Source organism: Gopherus evgoodei, chromosome 1 (assembly GCF_007399415.2).
Source record: "Gopherus evgoodei ecotype Sinaloan lineage chromosome 1, rGopEvg1_v1.p, whole genome shotgun sequence".
Taxonomy (NCBI): Eukaryota; Metazoa; Chordata; order Testudines; family Testudinidae; genus Gopherus; species Gopherus evgoodei.
The window spans coordinates 164,387,539-164,406,215 of NC_044322.1; the positions used below are offsets into that span (position 1 = coordinate 164,387,539).

Consider the following 18,677-nt stretch of genomic DNA (forward strand, 5'->3'; position numbering starts at 1 on the left):
CTCCTGTTCAGGTTGTGGATCGGAACTTACGTATATATAACTTATTATTTTAGATCTATTAGGATGTATTAAGAGATCCACTTGTTTTCTATTTGTATTTTTAAGTCACCTACTGGAAATATTAGTGCGGTCGGGGTTAAGATTTCTCGAGAAAAAAAAGTTAAAAAACCCAGCCCAAACCGACTATTCTATTGGAGCCAACAAAATTAGATCACCGACTCAAACCCACTCTAAATCACAAATAAGAGCGAGAGAAAAACCCTCCTGTAATGACAGTAGTTAGGCGCATTTAGTGTGGCGAGATATTCGAAAGTCTCACTCACGACAAGGGCGAAATAGACAAACCACAGTTCATAATTATCATTTGCGGACGATCGTGCCATCCAGATTTATTCTAGGAGGAAACTGAAATGCGTCTTGCAGCTGATGTGAAAAGCCTAGTTGCTAAGAAATGAAGGAGGAGATTATTAAAATCCCTGTTTTATTCTAATCTGCTCCCGATTCTCACATCTTTCTTGCAAGCAGCCCATATACCTGTGACTGTTTCCTAATTATGTATGCCTCCAACATTCCGGTAATCTCCAAATGCCACCGATTTACATTTAGAGCAAGCCTCAAAGGAAGCCCTAATGCCGTCTTTTATTTTAATAAACCCTTTAATACCATCAACTACTATTAGCTGTTATTAAAATAGGCCCACGCGGCTTTATGAATGGCTCACTCTTAGCATTGCTTGTAGCCTTTAAAGCGAACGTTAAACTCGCAGATGTACAGAAAAAGACTGAGCTGAAACTGTTGTAATTCAACCTGTGTTATTTTCCTGGCTCTATTTTAAATACATGGAGGACAAGAAGATATGTGTATGCCCTTTAAAGAAGTATTAAAATGTCTATTCATATGAGTAAGTAATAGATCCCAGATTGTACTATTAAGACATGATGCCAAGCACAGAAATAAAAGAAAAAAAATCACAATATCTCCCAGGCTTTTGTTTTGGTTTTAGGTAGTGGGAATAGTATACGCTACATTTCTGAGTCACTTATTAAGCAGCTCATTCCTTTTGGTTTAATCATTAATAAATGAGCAGTGTTAAAGCTAGTTCTAGAAAATGCGTGGAGTCACAATTTAACCTCAGCGCCATAACCTGGTGGATGGGATTTTTTCAGCTCAACAATAGTCGTCCCTCCCCCCCCACTTCTATTTGTTCATTTGTGGAAAAACATATTGACAGCCAAGCACCAAAAATATCTCGTAGTATTTGTTTGTTCTGCAGCAATAAATGGCTTGGCAAAATATCAAAACGCGACAGAGGATGACGCTACAGAGTTTGAGTGTAGGGATATACGCTATGTTTTTGTCGCCTGGATTTTAATTCAAAATTTGAAGGGGAGAGCAAATCCACACGGAAAAAAATACTATACCGAAGCACGAAATTATACCCCACAAGACTAGCACTTTGGGAGAACAAAAGAGGTTTAATGTAACTCTCCTTTCACGCTCACTTCGGTGGGCCTGTTCCGGATCCTCTCGCAAGGAGTTCTGTGCGCCCGGACTAAACTGTGCATCTTCTAAACATACAGTAACTGGGTGGATGGAAAATCTGATTGCCTCAAGCCCCGAAGTCTAGGGGAGCGTAGGGATGCCCACAGCCGCGGACACCTTTTAAAATGTATTAAAAATTATCTACGCTACGTGCCAGGGCGTTTTTACACCGTTAACCACCGAAGCTTTTAAAACTCCACCCTTTTTCCTGGCCTATTCGGGGCTGGAAGCAAGTTTCATAGCGGGACAATAATTCTGATCAAATGCAGTAGAAATTCGATGGCTTAGCAGCTCGGCTGCAGATTTCGGACGTCCCTTCCCCTCACGCCCACGATCCCCCCAGCCTCCGACCCTCACCCAGCCTACCCCGGTTTCAACAAACAAAACTGGCTCAGTGTTATCACGAAGATAATAATTCGGGCGTAAAAGTGAATGTTTACACACTTCGGAGAGTGGTGGCAGTGCACTTTTCCTCTTGTATTTACAATGTAATTATATATCTCAACATAAGTTATTCTAGATTTGATTCACCTTTTAGAAATTTTGGCACAATAAAAGGAAACTGGTTACTAGCCAGGACATATTCCTCTGGGCCAAATTCTGCTCCCACTGATGTCAATAGCAAATTCCCATGGACTTCGATGAGATGCGGATTTGGCCCTAAAGGTATCTCGGTTGTCTGTCATGCGAGGATTAAAAAAAACCACATCAAGTACAGTTTGCATTATTATAAATATATGTCTTGGAGACACATGATCGCTGATGGGCACATTGAGTCGCTAGACATCTGCAAAAGCTTGAAGTAATTTTCTGTTACAAGAGAGTTTAAAATACTGACTGCAGACACATCATCTATTCCTCTAAAAAAATCAAGATCTCAGCAAAATATTGTATAGCAGAAAATATGCACGATGGCTCTTTCGGAAATCAAAAATTGATAGCTCTCCAGGCTCTGTTTCACTTTGGGGCACTGATCCCAGACTGCACTTGTCTGTAACACTAAATCTAAAAAATTATTTCTATTCTGCTGACTAAGGCCACTAAATAATGCCATTTGGGAAAATATCAGGGGGAGAGGGAGATGTTCATTATAATTTCCTATAAAAACCAAATTCAGAAACATCATCTCTTTCCCGAGGACAGATACCCAACTATGAAGGGAGTTATTGATAGTGAAAGGAATTATGTCCCAACCACTTCCCCACAAAGTGTCTGGCAGAGAGTAGCTCCCAGCATGAAACTTTCCAAAGTTGAACCAATTTATTAATGGACATGGGCTGAAATAATGTAGTTCTCACTTTCCAACAGCTCTCCCCGTATGAGTTTAAAAATATATTCAGAAACACAGGAGTAAATTATTCACTGCGTCTTTCATATATTGTTCTCAGTGTTCTGGTTTTCAATATATTTACGCAGTATTTATGGCAAAAGAATATGTTTGTCATGTATTTTAAAAATTACTCTTAAGCATGTGGGGGGTGCTGAAGCACACAGTCATTCGGTCTGAAGAGAATTTACACATAAGGCACTGCCGCCCTGGGTATATAAAGTCGCGAGGCTTTCATCCTCTGTTTTTAAAGTGTTCTTTGAGCATTGCAATTGTTCATTGACACGGTTTGTTCAATAGGAGAGTTTTCTGGGAATCCTCTAATACAAGCCTGTCCAGAGAAGTCTCGACATATGTACTTCTAAATATGTAATTCAGTTATTTTGGAGGAAAAACGTGGGATCAAAAATAGGGAATCCTCTCCCGAAATTACTATATTTCTTAATCGGAACTTTTATAATGACTTAAATTTGAGAAAGTCCTTAGCAATATACCAAAGCACTGGGATGTTTTATTACTATTAGAACTGTAAATTTATTTATTGTATATGTTTTATAGAACTCTTTCGGTTAAACAGAATGATTGATTTCATGTAATACTAAGTAATCATTGCTCATAATTATTGACGTTGCTGATAACGATCTTCTCGTTTTTAATTTGTAACCCTTTCATAAGCTCCTTAGAAACTGAGATGAATAACAAACTTTTCATTCTGGAATGCTAATTGTTCCTTCTCTCCCCCATCATCTGTCCAGACAGGCCAAACAAATCACAAAGGAAGAGATTTGAGTTTATTTAAGCATCTAGAGAATATTAACCAGCATTTAATTTCATTTCTCTCATCCAGTTTAGTGGTCACACAACATGACATGTTACAAAAGGCCTCACACAATGTATGTCAGATGGCCACTTCCGCTGAGTGAAAGAAACATGTGAAGTTTGTACTTGTTTGGGGGGAAGAGGTGTGTGTATGGGAAGGGATTGATATTTTTTGGATTCAGTGTTTGGTTTAAAAAAGTCCGAGGGGAAAATCTCGAGTTTTATGTGCATTGCTCGCTCTCTCTTTAAAAAACAGGGTGTTTAAGGCTCAGTCGAGCAGACTGGGGTCTGCACACACGCGAGAGCCAAAGACCGGATTCGGATCCCTTTATCCATGTTGAATAGGCCTGCGTATCCTAATGAAGCCAGTGGCGCTCGCTATGGAGTAAGGCGCTGCTCGGTGGGAGTAGGGGCCCACAACTGCCTTGGACTCCGATCTTTTCCCGGATCTCTCATTTCGCAGCAGATTTTCAATTGCACTGAAAAAGGCCGCGTCCTACAGTCCTGGCTCAAGCAAAGCCTCCCTTTGCAAAAAAGTCCTCCTGGGGATTTGGTCAGAGTTAGGGTCCTCCCCGACGCTTGCAGAAGCGGGGCATGATCATTAACAACCAAAGATGAAATCTTGAACCTGTAGCTCGTTTACAAAAGAAGGTTTATTAGTCTACTTACGGATGCGAATTTTATGACACTTTTTTTACAGCTAATTTCGCAGCTAGCCCAGTTCTGTGCCGATTCATTCCAACGTTTAAAGGGTTTGGCGTGGGTGCAAAAGACGCGGGCGAGGCTAGAAATGCTGAGCTCCGTGCGTCGGATACCTGCAGGCAGGTGGACTGGGCAGCGTTTAAAGACCATACAGTTTGGTAAACGCTGCGTTTTCAGAAACAAACACCCGCCGGGGATACCCTCCTCTCCCCCTGAAGAATGAAAACAATCTCCCATGCAATTAGTAACGGACCCGGGGGGGAGGGCTTCTAGCAGATGTCCTCAGCGCTATGTAACTAATAACCTCCTGCTGACAAATGGACTGATGCACCATGCCACGCCGGCCCACCTAACGCAACCCGTTCTATTTATCAGTACGGGACGCGCTGACATTTCGCTGCTGTTTGTTTCTTTGGGGTTGCGAGCAGAGCCCCGGCCGCTGCATGAACAGTACGTTGAGGAACAGAGCGAGAAGCGAAATCAAAATAATCTCAGAGAGAGGACCACGCTTTAAAACTGTTAGCACAATGCGTGCGCGCTACAATTATAGCAGCGCTGCAATTGAGCAGACAATGTGTGTGGCAGAGCGGAAACTAAGCCCAACTAATGTCCCGTGTGTTCAGTGTTATGTCTAGTTCTTTTGGTACCAATTTTTATACACTCTGGGCCAGTTGGAGATTATGTTTGGGTTTTTTTTATAATCACACCTGCAAGTTTATTGATATTATATTATATTTATATTATTCACATGTAGTTTTAAATAGGTTCCTTTGTTGTGGTGTCCGTTTTGTTAGAGTTATTCTCAGAAATCTATGCCACTCTCACGAAGTTCTCCGTCTCTATCTCTTGCAAATGAGTTTCATGTGAATTTGTGCTCTCCTATTTTCCACGACCCATCCCCCAAATCTTCAGGCTTTCTCGCCCCAATGGGAGAGAGTGAAGATAAAACACCAACTTGTCCCTAGTTTTAGCCAAAGGTATTCTTGATTCTAGGCCTCATCAACGAAGTGCCTGATCTGCGGGTTGTAAGCTGGATCCCCTCCCCCCATTCTGCCTAGGTCTGGTCTCTACACTTTGTATTATCGCGTCCTAAATTAGGAAAATAATTTTAAGCCGCTCTAACCGCCCCCCCCCAAACACACAGGGAAAGAAAGAAAACAAAATCACAGAATGTTCCACGCTCAGATCTTGTCTGGTGTTTAGTCGGCTGCCTGGCACCATTTCCTCATCGCCCTGGGCTAGAACTCTGCTTCTTTTCCGCCTCCCGGTTCTGTCGGACCCAGCGCACCGCAACACGCTCTACAAATATCCCCGTTCCAAACTTGGGGGTATTCTTTGAGCTTTACAATAAGCCTGATTAATACGACTAAACTCATGGCGACTGGCCCCCTGCCTGCTTGGCACCTCGGGCACAGGCTACAATTGGAAACACTATTCACAGAGACTGCCTGGGGTGTGCGTGGGGAGGGGTGGCTATTTATAAACAGTCACTGTCTTCAAGGAGAGGCAGCAACCATTTCAATGGCTGTCACGGCTCATTCAGACCCCCTTGCACCGTCGAAACGCAGATGATTGTTAACTGCTAAGAAACTGCACCCAATATGTGCTGTCCCCCCACCGCCGCCCTGCAAAGCCCCCGCCTTAGACTCCTGCCTTATGAGAAGCAGCAGGTGCCCCGGCAGCAGCCGAGGGATTTACCTTCTGGGAAGACAGCTCGCATTTTCAGGTAGCTGGTGGTGAGGCGGATGATGGAGGCCTTGTCCAGCTGGGAGGTGATCGCTGAAGGCAGAGGCAGCAACTTGGCCAATTCGTAGAATTCTCCATTTTCTTTTTCCCTTCTAGTCTTCGCAGCATTCTTGGACTTTTCCTTCATGGCGGCTATTGCACGGCAATGAGGGGGATGACACTGGCATATTAGACCCTATCCTTCCGGATTGCTGCGAGCATGGACTTTGGCTTTATCGTTAGGATTATTTTCTTCGTAAAAAGAGAACAAAAATCAACACATAAGAAGGTCGAGACGAGAGTGGGAAACCACCTCTGTGCCACAAGTCGCAGCAGGTCAGGAGAATGCAGTTCTGGGCTGACTCTCCAATGCAAATATCTCGCACTTGGCAAGCAGAGACTGAAAGAGCTACATGAACCAGAACCGTGGCTGCAGCTGGAAATGGATCTTCTCGTTCATGGGGAGCATATCCCCTTTTTTTCTTTGTTTAGCGATTGATTTCCTGCTCTATACAATTCTCCCCCCTCCGAAAAACAAAGCCTTCCAGCAACTGCTCAGCAGAAAATCATTGTACTAGGCGGGCTGCATTTTTTTTAAAAAGGTTGTTGTCCTCTAATGAACTAATGCAAAGGGATCTGGTCCTAGAGCCCGAGGTGCAGAGGAGAAGACAAGCTGGAAAGGCAGCCCAGTCATAAAATGAAAGTCAAAGCCAGTGAGGAGGGAGCTGCTGGTAGGCTTGCTCTAAAACCACAGGCTCGCTTTTCCTTCATATATTTCCCTCTGAATCAGATCTAGGAGAGCGACCGCTTGTCTTGCAACCAGTGTTGGAGAAATATGCTTTCACCGTACACGTGTGTATCAAACCGTGTGTATTTTAGACCACGAGTGCAGAACTTGCCTGCAGTTCTGCCTAGCACAATCCCCGTTCATCTCTCATCTGAGATTTGGGGAACAATGTCTGTCTGCAGCAACCAAACGGATTTCGCTGCTCCAGCCCGTGTTCTAAATCCGGTTCTCCTAAACAGTTAAATTAAAGGATCCATTTTCCTCCAGGCCAACGCAACTTCAGTGCTGTCACTATCCAAACAAGTCCAAGTGCTGGCCAAGGCAATTCGTTAAAAAAAAAAGGCTTTATATTATAAAGAGAGATTTTTATTATTTGACACGTATTGAAAAAATAAAAGAACTGGTGCGAAGCGAGAGAGAGTTCACACTGGCATGCGACTAGAGCGAGGACTCTACCTTACAGGAGAAATAAGGGTTTGCTATTTCACCTTCCAAGAGCTGGCAGCCGCATTCTTCACGCGCACCACGCAGCAGCGATCGGAGGCAAATCCCCCACTTTCACAACGCCTAACTTCGGTGCTCCCACGCACGGAAACACTAATGTCTTCCTGCTTCGCCTCCTCTTTGCCAGGAACAGCCAGAGGCTCTGGAGTGCAACCTTCGGTTAGTTCCTCAGCGAAGGCTGGAGCGAGCGAAGCGCCTGGAGAGGGGAGGGGATAAATGTGCCCCGTGACGTGTCCGCCGGTGCAGCAGCGCCTTCGGCAGGACCCAAAGGCACAGGCGCAAGGCAAGGACCGCAATTAGCACTTGCAATGGAAAGGGAGGCGGCGGGGGTGGCTTGGAGGGGGTGTGGTTGTTGGAACAGTCTCCGGCTGGTGCTCCGGATCTCACTAACTCAGCCTGTGTCACACACGCCCATCTACAGCCAGACACAGAGACCCACAGATCCTCACACATTTCTGCGGTGGTCTGGCATTTTGAACGTATTATAAATAGCGCGGTTTAAAGTAAGGTGGTGGGAGATACGCGCTAATATCCGAGACTTTGAGCTACACAACAACGCGCTAACCAGGAGGCTGGGAGAGAAAGTGGTTGAAAGGACCTAGAGAGCGGGGGCTGGGCTAGAGTCTCCCTCATCTCACACACCACCCAAACCTCCTCCTGCCATTGTCCTTGGCACTTCTGAGCGCTCCGGGTCCATAGTGGGCGCGTACACACACGCGAATATGTACCAACACGCAAATGTAGTTTCATTAGCCAAGCGACCAAGGATTTGGGGAATCGCACACACTTGCACTCGGTCAATATCAAAGGAGGCCCGGTCCTGACGCTGGGCGCTGAGAGAACCCTGCTAATGGTATCGGACACTTCTCTGGTCCTTAGAGTGGAAAGTATTTGCAGCTAACACAGTGAAACCTTGGGCCCAAAACTTGCGCTCAGGCAGAGCGCGCAGCGTGATTTCAGTAGGATGCAGGAGCAGGCCCTTGGGTAGGAGTGGGTTAGGTTATAGTGCACCTATGGCACCTGCAGTTCAGTGTCTCACACAACTGCAGCCAAAGTACTCAATACTTTCCTTTCGGGATTTTTAATCCATCGATATGAATCTGTGTAGCTGGCGATCCAACAACCAATCAAGGGGGAATGGAGGAGGCCTGACAGCAGCAGCTCACCGGGCCGATTTCTTTCGCTCAAGAAGGTCAAACACACACACTAGCAATCAAAAAGAAAGGGGGAGAATTCCAGTGGTTACAAATCCGCTTGGCAAGCTAGGCAGGAGTCTAATGATGCCCAGTCAGATCATCCATAGACCTGGGGGCCGGGGCCGGCATGGACGCGCCCTACACGAGACAGCTACAGACGCACACAATGTGCACGCGCTCAGTGTGAGGCAGATACACGCGCACACAGTGTGGGATTGTCACCTCTCGCCTGCTTTGATTTCTGTAGCAGCGGCTGTGCCACTTCTCCTTTGTTCTGTCTTAAACAGAGAAAACACCAGTGTGCCGGGACGGGAAGTCCTGCCTTGGTCACGCTGCCTTTTGGATCCCCTGGTATGTCATGCTTGGAGTCCTGGGGGCTCTAGTCTCCAACCTTCCCTCCCTCCAGGGCGGCTGCTGCGCCCCCATCTCTTCCCCAGACCTCGGCATTGTGGCAGTGTTAATCATTCACATGCTAGGGACTGCAATATGGTTCAGCTGAGGTTTCCACAAACTAAAACAACAGCAGGAGCGAGGGCTGTTCCAGGTCCCCTCTTCCCTCCTGAGAGTCCGAGGAAAGTCTATTGGATTCATATCATTTCTACGCCTTTCCCAAATGCAGTACCTTAAGCCCGGTTCCCCTGATCCTGCGGGATGCCGGAAACCCTGAGCCTCTACTGACATGTGAGCTGAGGTCGCTCAGTACCTGAGCCAGACCCCAAACCCATGTGCGGATAAATCTGTGAACACAGGTCACTACCAACAGAACTGACCAGCCATCGCTATATTGTAAACTTCGAAGTCGCTTCTTGTGTGGCTGTTACAGCCATTTGTTGTTATCATAAAGAACGGTGGCATGTCTCCCCTCCCTCGGGATAGGGTCTCTGTTAAATCCCAGGGCATCGAAAAGAAAGTGCGTTGCACTGTATTGACAGAACAGAAACTTCTGCTATGTGAGAGTCTGTCCCTTTGTCAGTGCAGGATTGTTCCTTGTGGAGTTGAATGGTTTATCCAGTCCGATTTTAAACCCTGGACTTCCAGCCACGTCCACTGGAAGAATTTTCCACAATCTAGCAGGCTACATATTTTAGCCTGTCTAACGGCTGGCACTCGGTTGAAATATGCCATTTTAGCCTGGCACTCGATTGAAATATGCTGCTCTTGTATTAACATTATTTGAATTTTCAGTCCAAGTATACATGTGTGACTCCACCCCCCCCCATACAGTTTCAGTTATAGAAAGACAAAAGATGTCTTCCCGGAATATCTGACTTGTATTACCACCAAAACCCCGGAAGGAAGTTCAAGGGAAGTCGGAGTGACCCCTCCCCCCCGAATGCCTAGCTCCAGATGTGTTGCGTCTATGCTAGTGGGTAGCCTCTGAGGAGTCACTCTGGAAATTGATTTAAGAGGCAAGTACTGAGGAACAAACGCGAGAGAAAGTGGTTGGGGCGGGGGGAAGTGCTGAAGATTTCCTCAAAGTACAACAACAAATTGAACACCTTCCCCCCACCCCCACCTGGAGGAAAAACACACAAGAGCAAGCTCTTTGTATTAACTGCCCGTCGCTTTAAACCTAGCGACAACACCCTTCTTCGTTCATATTTCTTTGCAAGGAGGGAAAGATGGGCAGACTCACAAAAGTCAGCCTCGAATCGCATATTTCACTCAAAGTTGATTTGGAAGAAAGGAAACAAGACAGCGGATCTGTGTGTGTGTCGCTAAAACATCTGGTCAATTTTCCGTCTCAAATGCCCACAACTGGTTTCCCTGCACTTCACCTGCTTCTGCGGAAATGTATTCCATTAGCGATCATAGATCAGGAAGAGATAGTGCAGCACTGCGCCGATATTTACATCATTTAACCCAACTATTGTTATTACTGCTCCTGCCACAGTTACTGGAGGTCCGGCTTTAGATTTAGAAAACTGAAATTCAAAGAAAGGACGTGCAATTCGCTGTCCCTTGCCAGAAGGAAATGGTCGAAAGGATGACAATGTTGTACGTTTAGGGATTTATTTGTGCTCCGATTTTGAGTTATTAATCGTTGTTTAGACCCCGTGTGAAAATACATTTCCATAGCAATAATCAGGATACAAATAATAATTTAGCAGGTCTCCTGTTTGTGAAACGCAATAATGGTCCTTAAAACTAATCCCTCTATCGAACCCTATCCCGTTGGAGTGTGTGTTTGTTTAAGCGATCTCGCACCTCTTTAATTATCCTATTACACCAGAATCTGCCAAAGAAAACCACCCTTCAGATAATGGCCCGCTGTTGTTTAGGAGAAGGCTGCGCTCTTTAATCTCCAATTACCCTCCTAAACAAGGAAAGTTATATCCGCGGGCAGGATTTTGCTGGCTTCGGGTAACTATATCGCTGCCTTGCTTTTCTAACTTCGGTAATCAAAGCTCCTATGTTATGTCCTTCTCCCAATGAGGGCTCCTCATCGGACTGATCTTTTTACCAAACACGCATGTATATCTGTCTCAGCGGGGCTTTTAACAAAGAGGACCCCTGTTCACTTTTTCGGGGAGTATATTTCAAATTGTTTCCTGAGCTGGTGGAATAAATCCCATCCCGAAGGACTTGTTTTCCTTCAGCATTTTGTGCGTTAACATGGAAACTACAGACATCTTTTAATTTTATGGTCATTTAAAGGTTTGTGCCCTGGAGAAGAAAAAGGGGGAGAAAAAGGAGCACAAATCCCCAGTCAGGCTTAAATAAATTGTATATATAAAATCTCTTTTCTCCTACTACCTATTAAACTGGAGAAGAGCCGCCAATATAATTTTCTCAGCGCAGGGACATAATATATTATCTAATCAAATAAGCCACTCTGGGCATCAAAAGATCAAGAACAAATATAATCGTCAAACATCTTTGATTTGTAAAAACACGAACAGACACCTATATCTTTGGATGCTAAAGAGCAAACTGTGTTTGCTAACATTAGCATGGCTGGTATAAACGTGATTTGAGATCGCACGCCAGCTTTTCCCATACACTCTGTATTTTATTCAGCAATCATCTTCGTGAAAACTGATTCTCCTACAGATAATATGAATGGCTGGGAAAGGGTTTGGAGTTCAGAGCTGCAACCTGTCTTGAACTGGGAAGGTCATTAGATTTGACCTTCTCTTTCACATAGTATAAATAAAACTGTTACACAGAGAACCCGTGAATACCTAAGTGTGAGCCTGTTTACCTTTCTTGGTAATCGATGTCCCAGTGTAACAAGAACATACTTTGCACAAATCCTGCATAAAGAAGACGACCATGTTTACAATCGGTTACAAAACTGCTTTCAAGCTGCTTTAAATTATAAAAATGTCACTGAAATTTCCCCCAACAAACCCGAACGCCGGCGATGATTGTCTCTCACTTTCTCAAACAAACCAACTTAACTGTATTTATTAATTATATCAGAAAAATCTAGCTGAATCTGGCCGCATTAGCAGGGGGAACACACCCTAGGGAAAAATATCAAAGACAAGAAAAATGTATTTAAAAATTCAAGTCGACGGGCATTGCATGTTGTATCAGATATGACAACACGTTCCACTGTTTCTATTTTCCAACGGGATATTTTTGACGCAGATTTAAAATAAATATTGTTCCCTAAAGCGGGTATGATAACTGATTATTCCAATCACCCTTTTGACAGCAAAGGAAAACGACTGTGTAGTAAATTACATCATTAACAAATAATCTTGGTTGGGAGAAGGGTCCGCTAATGAGACGTTTGAAATATAATCTCAAATAAGACGAATTTGAAATAAAAAAGTACATCTCTGAAATTATGGCCCGAATTGATCAAAGCAAATCCCTAATATACTTATCTCCTGTGGACAATCTGCAAACTCCCAATAAACGTTGGACGTTGCTACAAAGATCTTCCTAACTGGTATATTTCCTCTATCTGGTTCATTAAGAAATTCCACACATGGGATTCGATAATAAAATCAAAAGAACTCGAGAAATGAGGCATAGTTATTGACCTCGAATTGCACATTTCTCTGACCTTACCTAAAAGCCCATTTTAAGGTAACCCGTTAGCTTTTATTTTTTAATAGAAAAGTGTATTAAAGACGAACATTTAGTTTTCGCAGGTTTTAATTACAAAAACCAAAAGCCAACAATTGCATTCACTCAGAACCAATTAATGTCTCGCTTCAGTGGAAAAAGAATTACAATCAAATCAGCAGAAAGCAAAAGGTTTGACTCTCTGGAAGGAGTTACAGGGGGAATTGTTTACACGTGTAATTTATTCGAAACTCATTCTTGATAAGTAGGCTGCATTGTAAAGTTGGGCGAGAATGTGGGGTGGGAGGTTGCGAAGGCTGTTGATGTTAGGTTGTGACTTGTAGGAACAAACGATCCTCCCCCCGCGCCCGAGAAGCTTGCCTGCAAGAACGCGTGGCGCAGGAAATTACCGATCAATTGCAGCATTAGCAAATAGCCCTGTCCCGGGACATCTAAGGCGAGAGATTCCTACCCAGGGCGCTGGGCAGCGCCGCGCTAGGCGAGTCCCGTTTGATCTCTGCACCACGAGCAGTGTCGTGTCACTTAAAGTTGCTTCGTAGCCGGCTCGTGCCGGGCGGCGCTGAAATGGATCCGACTGCGGCGTCCCGGGGACAGCCGTGCAGCTGAGAGATCAAAAAGTGCTGGAGGCGAGCCGGGAACTTGCCCGCTCCGCGCTGCTCCCTAGGGGCAGTGGGACCCAGTGGCTGCCGGAGAACACAAGGGGCCGTTCCCAGCTTCTTGTTTTCCAGGGTGATTCTTCCCGAGTAGCCACGTGGGCTCAAAAGAAAATCTGCCCCCCTCCCCCCGACTGACGCGAGTGTGGTTGTCAATGGAGGGGGATTAGGTTAGTTACACGGGCGATCTCTGGAGCTCCGGGCTGGTCTTGCTTTAATGCCGCTCTCCACAGCTTTAGGCTGGGGGCGTCGCTCCGCTGTGGGTGGCTGACGCCTTGTCGCACAGCCCTGCCCAGTGCTCCCGCTGACACCCCGGCTTTCAGACGTCAAATGGCTCGAAATCCGTCCTCGAGCTAGCCCTGCGCAGGAGTGCTCAGACTGGCACCGCACTTCGCTTCAGAAAGCCCAGGCGCTGTGTAACACCGGGGGGTGTGAAGACGTCTGCAGAGGGTAGCAGACACGGAGCAGAAAAGAAGCTACAGTCAGTGTAATGGGACTTGATCCATACTCTACAGAATCAATCCGACGACTCATTTCGGAAAGCGACGCTGGGGTTTACACCCTCTGGCCTCATCAGCACAGCAGCCGCCCCGCTGCGGGGTGCTTTGCGGGACGGGGGTTGTAAACGGCAGTGGGACGCCGTCTCCTCACTGTTCAGAAGTGAGGACAAGGTGTCGAACTCAATACAACACTACTGTTAACTGCCCGTGTCCCTATAGAGGTTACCAGGCATGCTTAGGCGTAGATAAGTTTTATGTCTGATTTATTTAGTCATACAGGCCCTAATCCAGCCAAGGCTCTACCTGTGCTTAAGGTTGGTTGAAATCGGGGTGCCTGAACACACATACACAAATCCTTGCAGGATCAGAGCCATGGGGTTTATTTTGCATTCCAGTTCAAATGTGAGACAAAAATACTCACAATAAGAAACAAAGAGTAGAGAAGGCACCTTAACATTAGGCTGTTTTAATATGGCCTAAATAACAATGTCTAGCACCACGCTGCAGTAATTAAAGATGTAAATAACTTAGATTAATAAAAAAGTCGCTCCTGTTATATCTGGAGGTAAACAAGTCTAAAAGGAGGAACAGGCCTGGGCTGTATGGTCCAGTCCCCTTTTCTCCTTTCTGCAACCCATAGAAACAAAATGATCAGAACTAGGGGTATCGCTCCTAGTGTGAAGAAGCCACATTACAATATTAATTATGGTCCAGTGTCTAAATGTCAGACTATGGACTAGCCTCAATACAGGTCAGAATTCCTGCTGCATGCTGGTGGTGCTGAGCACTTTTAAAAGTGCTCCTCAGTGGAGCCTGAATGGGAGTTGAGCTCTTGAAATGTGGCCTTTAGATTGTGCAGAATTTGAATATGCCACATGGGCTCCATAAATCAAGCAAGCAGGCTGGGTATTTGATACCCCTGATTTTAAACAATGGTATTTCTAATATGCCAGTCAGCATAGTTTCTAGATACTGAAGATAAAAACTAAGAACTTGCATTAATTTTGTACTTAGAGGACCTGGCCCTTTACCTCTCCATATGCTTTAAGCAAGGAGTGTGTTTCGAATTAGAGAGTGCAACTGCACTGGAGGGAAAGGGGAGAACACTAGGATCAGTGGCAATGGTGCTGTAGGGACCAGAGTACAGTAGGAGAGCACAATTGCAAATGGAAGTTGTGTTGACTAAACAAAGATAGAGATGTTTCAGTGTAAGGCCCCTAACCTGTCAAGATTTATGCATTTGCCTAATTGTACACACTATGAGTAATCCTACTGAAGACAACAGCACTACTCACAATCCATAACATTAAGCACATACATAAATTTTTGCAGGATTAGGGTATAACATTCTTATACCTTTGTGTATGTCTGAGGGTAGCAGTTACTCATTTTTCTAATTATAAACGCAACCCTTAAAGCAGCTGGGGACTGAGAAAGAATAGTTCTTTAGAGTTAGACATGATGCAAGTTGTTAACTTGAGTCTGCGGTGTTCAGCTAACACAATGACTGGCATATTAGAAATACTGTGAAACTCCTCAAGTGAGCAAAGTTGATCAGATGTTTAAATGGTAGCAGGGTTAGATCCTACCATGGCACCAGAGTGTCAGCATTGGTATTAGCTCAAGAAATAGGGACAGATCTGGCAACCTGTTAACTAATACTCGTGCTAATAGCTACTGCTCTCAGGGGAACAAAAAACATAAAAATAAACAACCTCCCCATACTACTAAAAACAGATTCCTTGGGCTGAACCAACAGAATTGTCACTCACACCATGATCTCATTTTGACATTCAGTAGAATTACCTGGGTGATTGAAGACTACCAAATGAGTATGGGCTGCTGGATCAGCCTCCTACCTAATGTGCGACTTGAACCCATTGCTTAAAATAAGGCATCTAACATACATTGACAATACATTTAAAATGTATGATGAATAATTTAGAAGTGTTACATGATGTTGCCAGAATGATGATACTAAGGCCCTGACCCTGCAACTCCATACAGTACAGTACCTAAACTCAGGCACGTGCATAAATCTTTGCAGGATTGAGGCCCAAGGTTGCACTGGATCATTTTCAGCTCTTTTGCTGAGTCTACACTACTGTCTGACCTCCACAGGATGCTTGGGACACCATTTGGTAACTGAAGAGAAAATTATTTTTACTGGGCATAAATCTGGAAAGAGTCAGCTGGGCTGTGGTTTCCATTTCTGCTGGGAACAGAGGGAGGGAGAAATCAGTGCTCTCTCTCATTGCACATGTGGCATTTTTAGTATTTGTTAAAGGCTACTTAAGGTAATTGACTAGAAAATCTCTGCTGTTTAAAAAAAACAAAGAGGACCTTTTTTAGATCTAATCAATTTATTTATGTTTCTGCACTGAGTGTGATCTACATGCTATTGCACTGGAGGAGCTGTCAGTGTTGATGGATTAATACAAACAGATGACATTTACAAAAAAAGTATGTGTAAGTTATATACACAGTAACTCCTGATGTTTGTGGGACAAAATCCATCAGTTGATATTTTTGTATTTTCAGTTTCTGAAGAAAAATATGGTAATATTGGTTCTGGCCAACTTAATTGTTTCATTTGGGCCTGGAACTTGATGACTTTTCTGAAAGTATTGCAAACAGGGGTTATTAATATTAATGATCATGTGCAAACTTTTGTCTCTGCTGATATAGATTGCAAAGTGATATTTCTTTTAGCTACAGTAGATAGTTTAAAAGGTGAAAGTCTTCCTTGGGAACATGAGAAGCACAATATCAATCAGAGAGAGGAAATATTCATGCCATAGAAATAGGAAAAACCTAGTTTGAAAAACATACACTGGAGTATATTTGTCTGAAATCATTCCTCTGAACATTATGAAAGTGGTTTTTTTTTAAGCTATGTTCAGTGACTGGAGCTAGTTCTCAGTGACCCTCAGCTTGTATGAATAGTGTGACTAATCTAGTGGGGATGAATAATGAATCTTTAAGGAATATAAGAGATTTTATGCAAACTCTTTTCAGGGGGTGCAGTATTTTATGCTGCTTGGCCTTAGATATATTATAAAATGGTTGTCACAGGAACTTTGGTAATACTTTAAAGTAACACTTATAAATACTTTATTCATGATTTAGAAATGATTAACAAAAATTGCTGTTTATACATGATTATATGATGTCTTACCATGTTGCAGGCACAGTCATAAAACATTTGATGTATTCCAGTTTACAAATTTACTTTTAAAGGTTGCTATAATATCCTGACTAAAAATTTTTAAAATCTGTCTACTGAGCATTTCATAGCACATCCTATAATAACTAGCTTGTAATAAGTATTTTTTTTTAACAAGGACATAAGCCTGCATAGATACAGTAATTTAATCAAAGAACAAGGTGTTGCTGGGACACTACTACCTGGGGGAAAGGGGAAAGTATGGTATAGTGAAGTTGCCTCACAAATCTAGACCCCTATTCTGCAATCAGACCTGCACCAGTTGATCCCTGCAGCCACATGGAGCCCCACTTAGTCTAATAGGTGAGCAGCCCCATATGCCCATATGGAATCCCACTGGCTTCAGCAGGACTCTGCGCAGGCACAACAGTATTCCCAAATGGGTGCACTTTAGGAGGGAGGAAATTTTGATACCCCAGAAACATGCCTAGACCACTGCCTGAAGCTGGAATACCAATTTTTATGCTAATTGCTGAAAGCAGCTAGGCAGGCCATTTCTGAAGCCTTAGCACAACTAACAGATGAAGAAAGGAATGGGGAAGTGAGTGTCCACGAGGACTAAACATGACCCTGGGGCCTCCTAACTTGAGCTTTTTGCCAAAGCATGCAGTTTTGCAAGATGGAAAATCTGGCAATATTAACTATGGCTATGTGAAATAAAATTGGTTTACTGATGGAAAACCCCATACAGCAGGCTGGAAAATGCCACACAACTTCCGCTCAGCAGTTTTGTTTTTTTTTTTAAATAAACAAGTTATGGGTAATACTAAAATATAAAAAGAAATCTGAGCTTGGTGGACACTTGAACACCTCCCAAGTTCCTCTGCTGATGGAAGCCTGGCCACCTCTGGATCTGGAAATCCACTCCAGACCTCCTCAAGACCTTGGGTAAATATGAATCTGGGGTTAATTTGGGGTGCTCAACACACCTGTTGCAGACGTGTGTAAGTGCTGGCAAATAAATAAAGTAGAAGCTTAAAGTGAAAGCACTTTTGTTTGCCTGCTTGCATCAACTAGCTATTGGCTGGATTTATTTCCTGCCACTGCCTTGCAAAGAGTAAAATTACCAAGAGCTTTGGGTTCAGCAAAACTGGGTAACAATACCCACATGGATTGGACAGCCATAAGAAAGGGTCTGTCTCCTGCATGGTCCTGCATGTCTGAGCTGATGGGGAAGGCCTAAACCAGGATGGTCTGGGGAAGGATCCACAAGCTCACTCTATGAACTGCCACTGAGAGTCTGATGCTGTGACTTCAGTCTATAGGATGGAATAGCAGTCCTGGTGGGAACCTGGTATTCAGCAGCCTCATTCACTCCTTTCAGGTTTGATGGGAGTGAATTACAGGCCATGTCTACATCTAAAATTTTGCAGCGCTGGTTGTTACAGCTGTATTAGTACAGCTGTATAGGGCCAGCGCTGCAGAGTGGCCACACTTACAGCAACCAGCGCTGCAAGTGGTGTTAGATGTGGCCACACCGCAGCGCTGTTGGGCGGCTTCAAGGGGGGTTCCGGGAACGCGAGAGCAAACCGGGAAAGGAGACCAGCTTCGCCGCGGTTTGCTCTCGCGTTCCCGGAGCCACCCAGCAAACCGCAGGGAAGGAGACCTGCTTGCTCGGGGTTCCGGGAACGAGAGAGCAAACCGGGAAAGGA

General features: G+C 44.3%; 1 protein-coding gene across 1 annotated transcript in view; it reads right to left on the bottom strand.

The window, feature by feature from the left end:
- SIM2 (SIM bHLH transcription factor 2) overlaps window positions 1-6,263 on the bottom strand; it is a 75,424-nt gene extending 69,161 nt beyond the window's left edge. The window contains exon 1 of the mRNA XM_030578048.1: window positions 6,089-6,263. Within this exon, the coding sequence (XP_030433908.1) occupies window positions 6,089-6,263 (175 nt within the window). The remainder of the gene's footprint in view (window positions 1-6,088) is intronic.
- Between the last annotated feature and the right edge of the window lie 12,414 nt (window positions 6,264-18,677).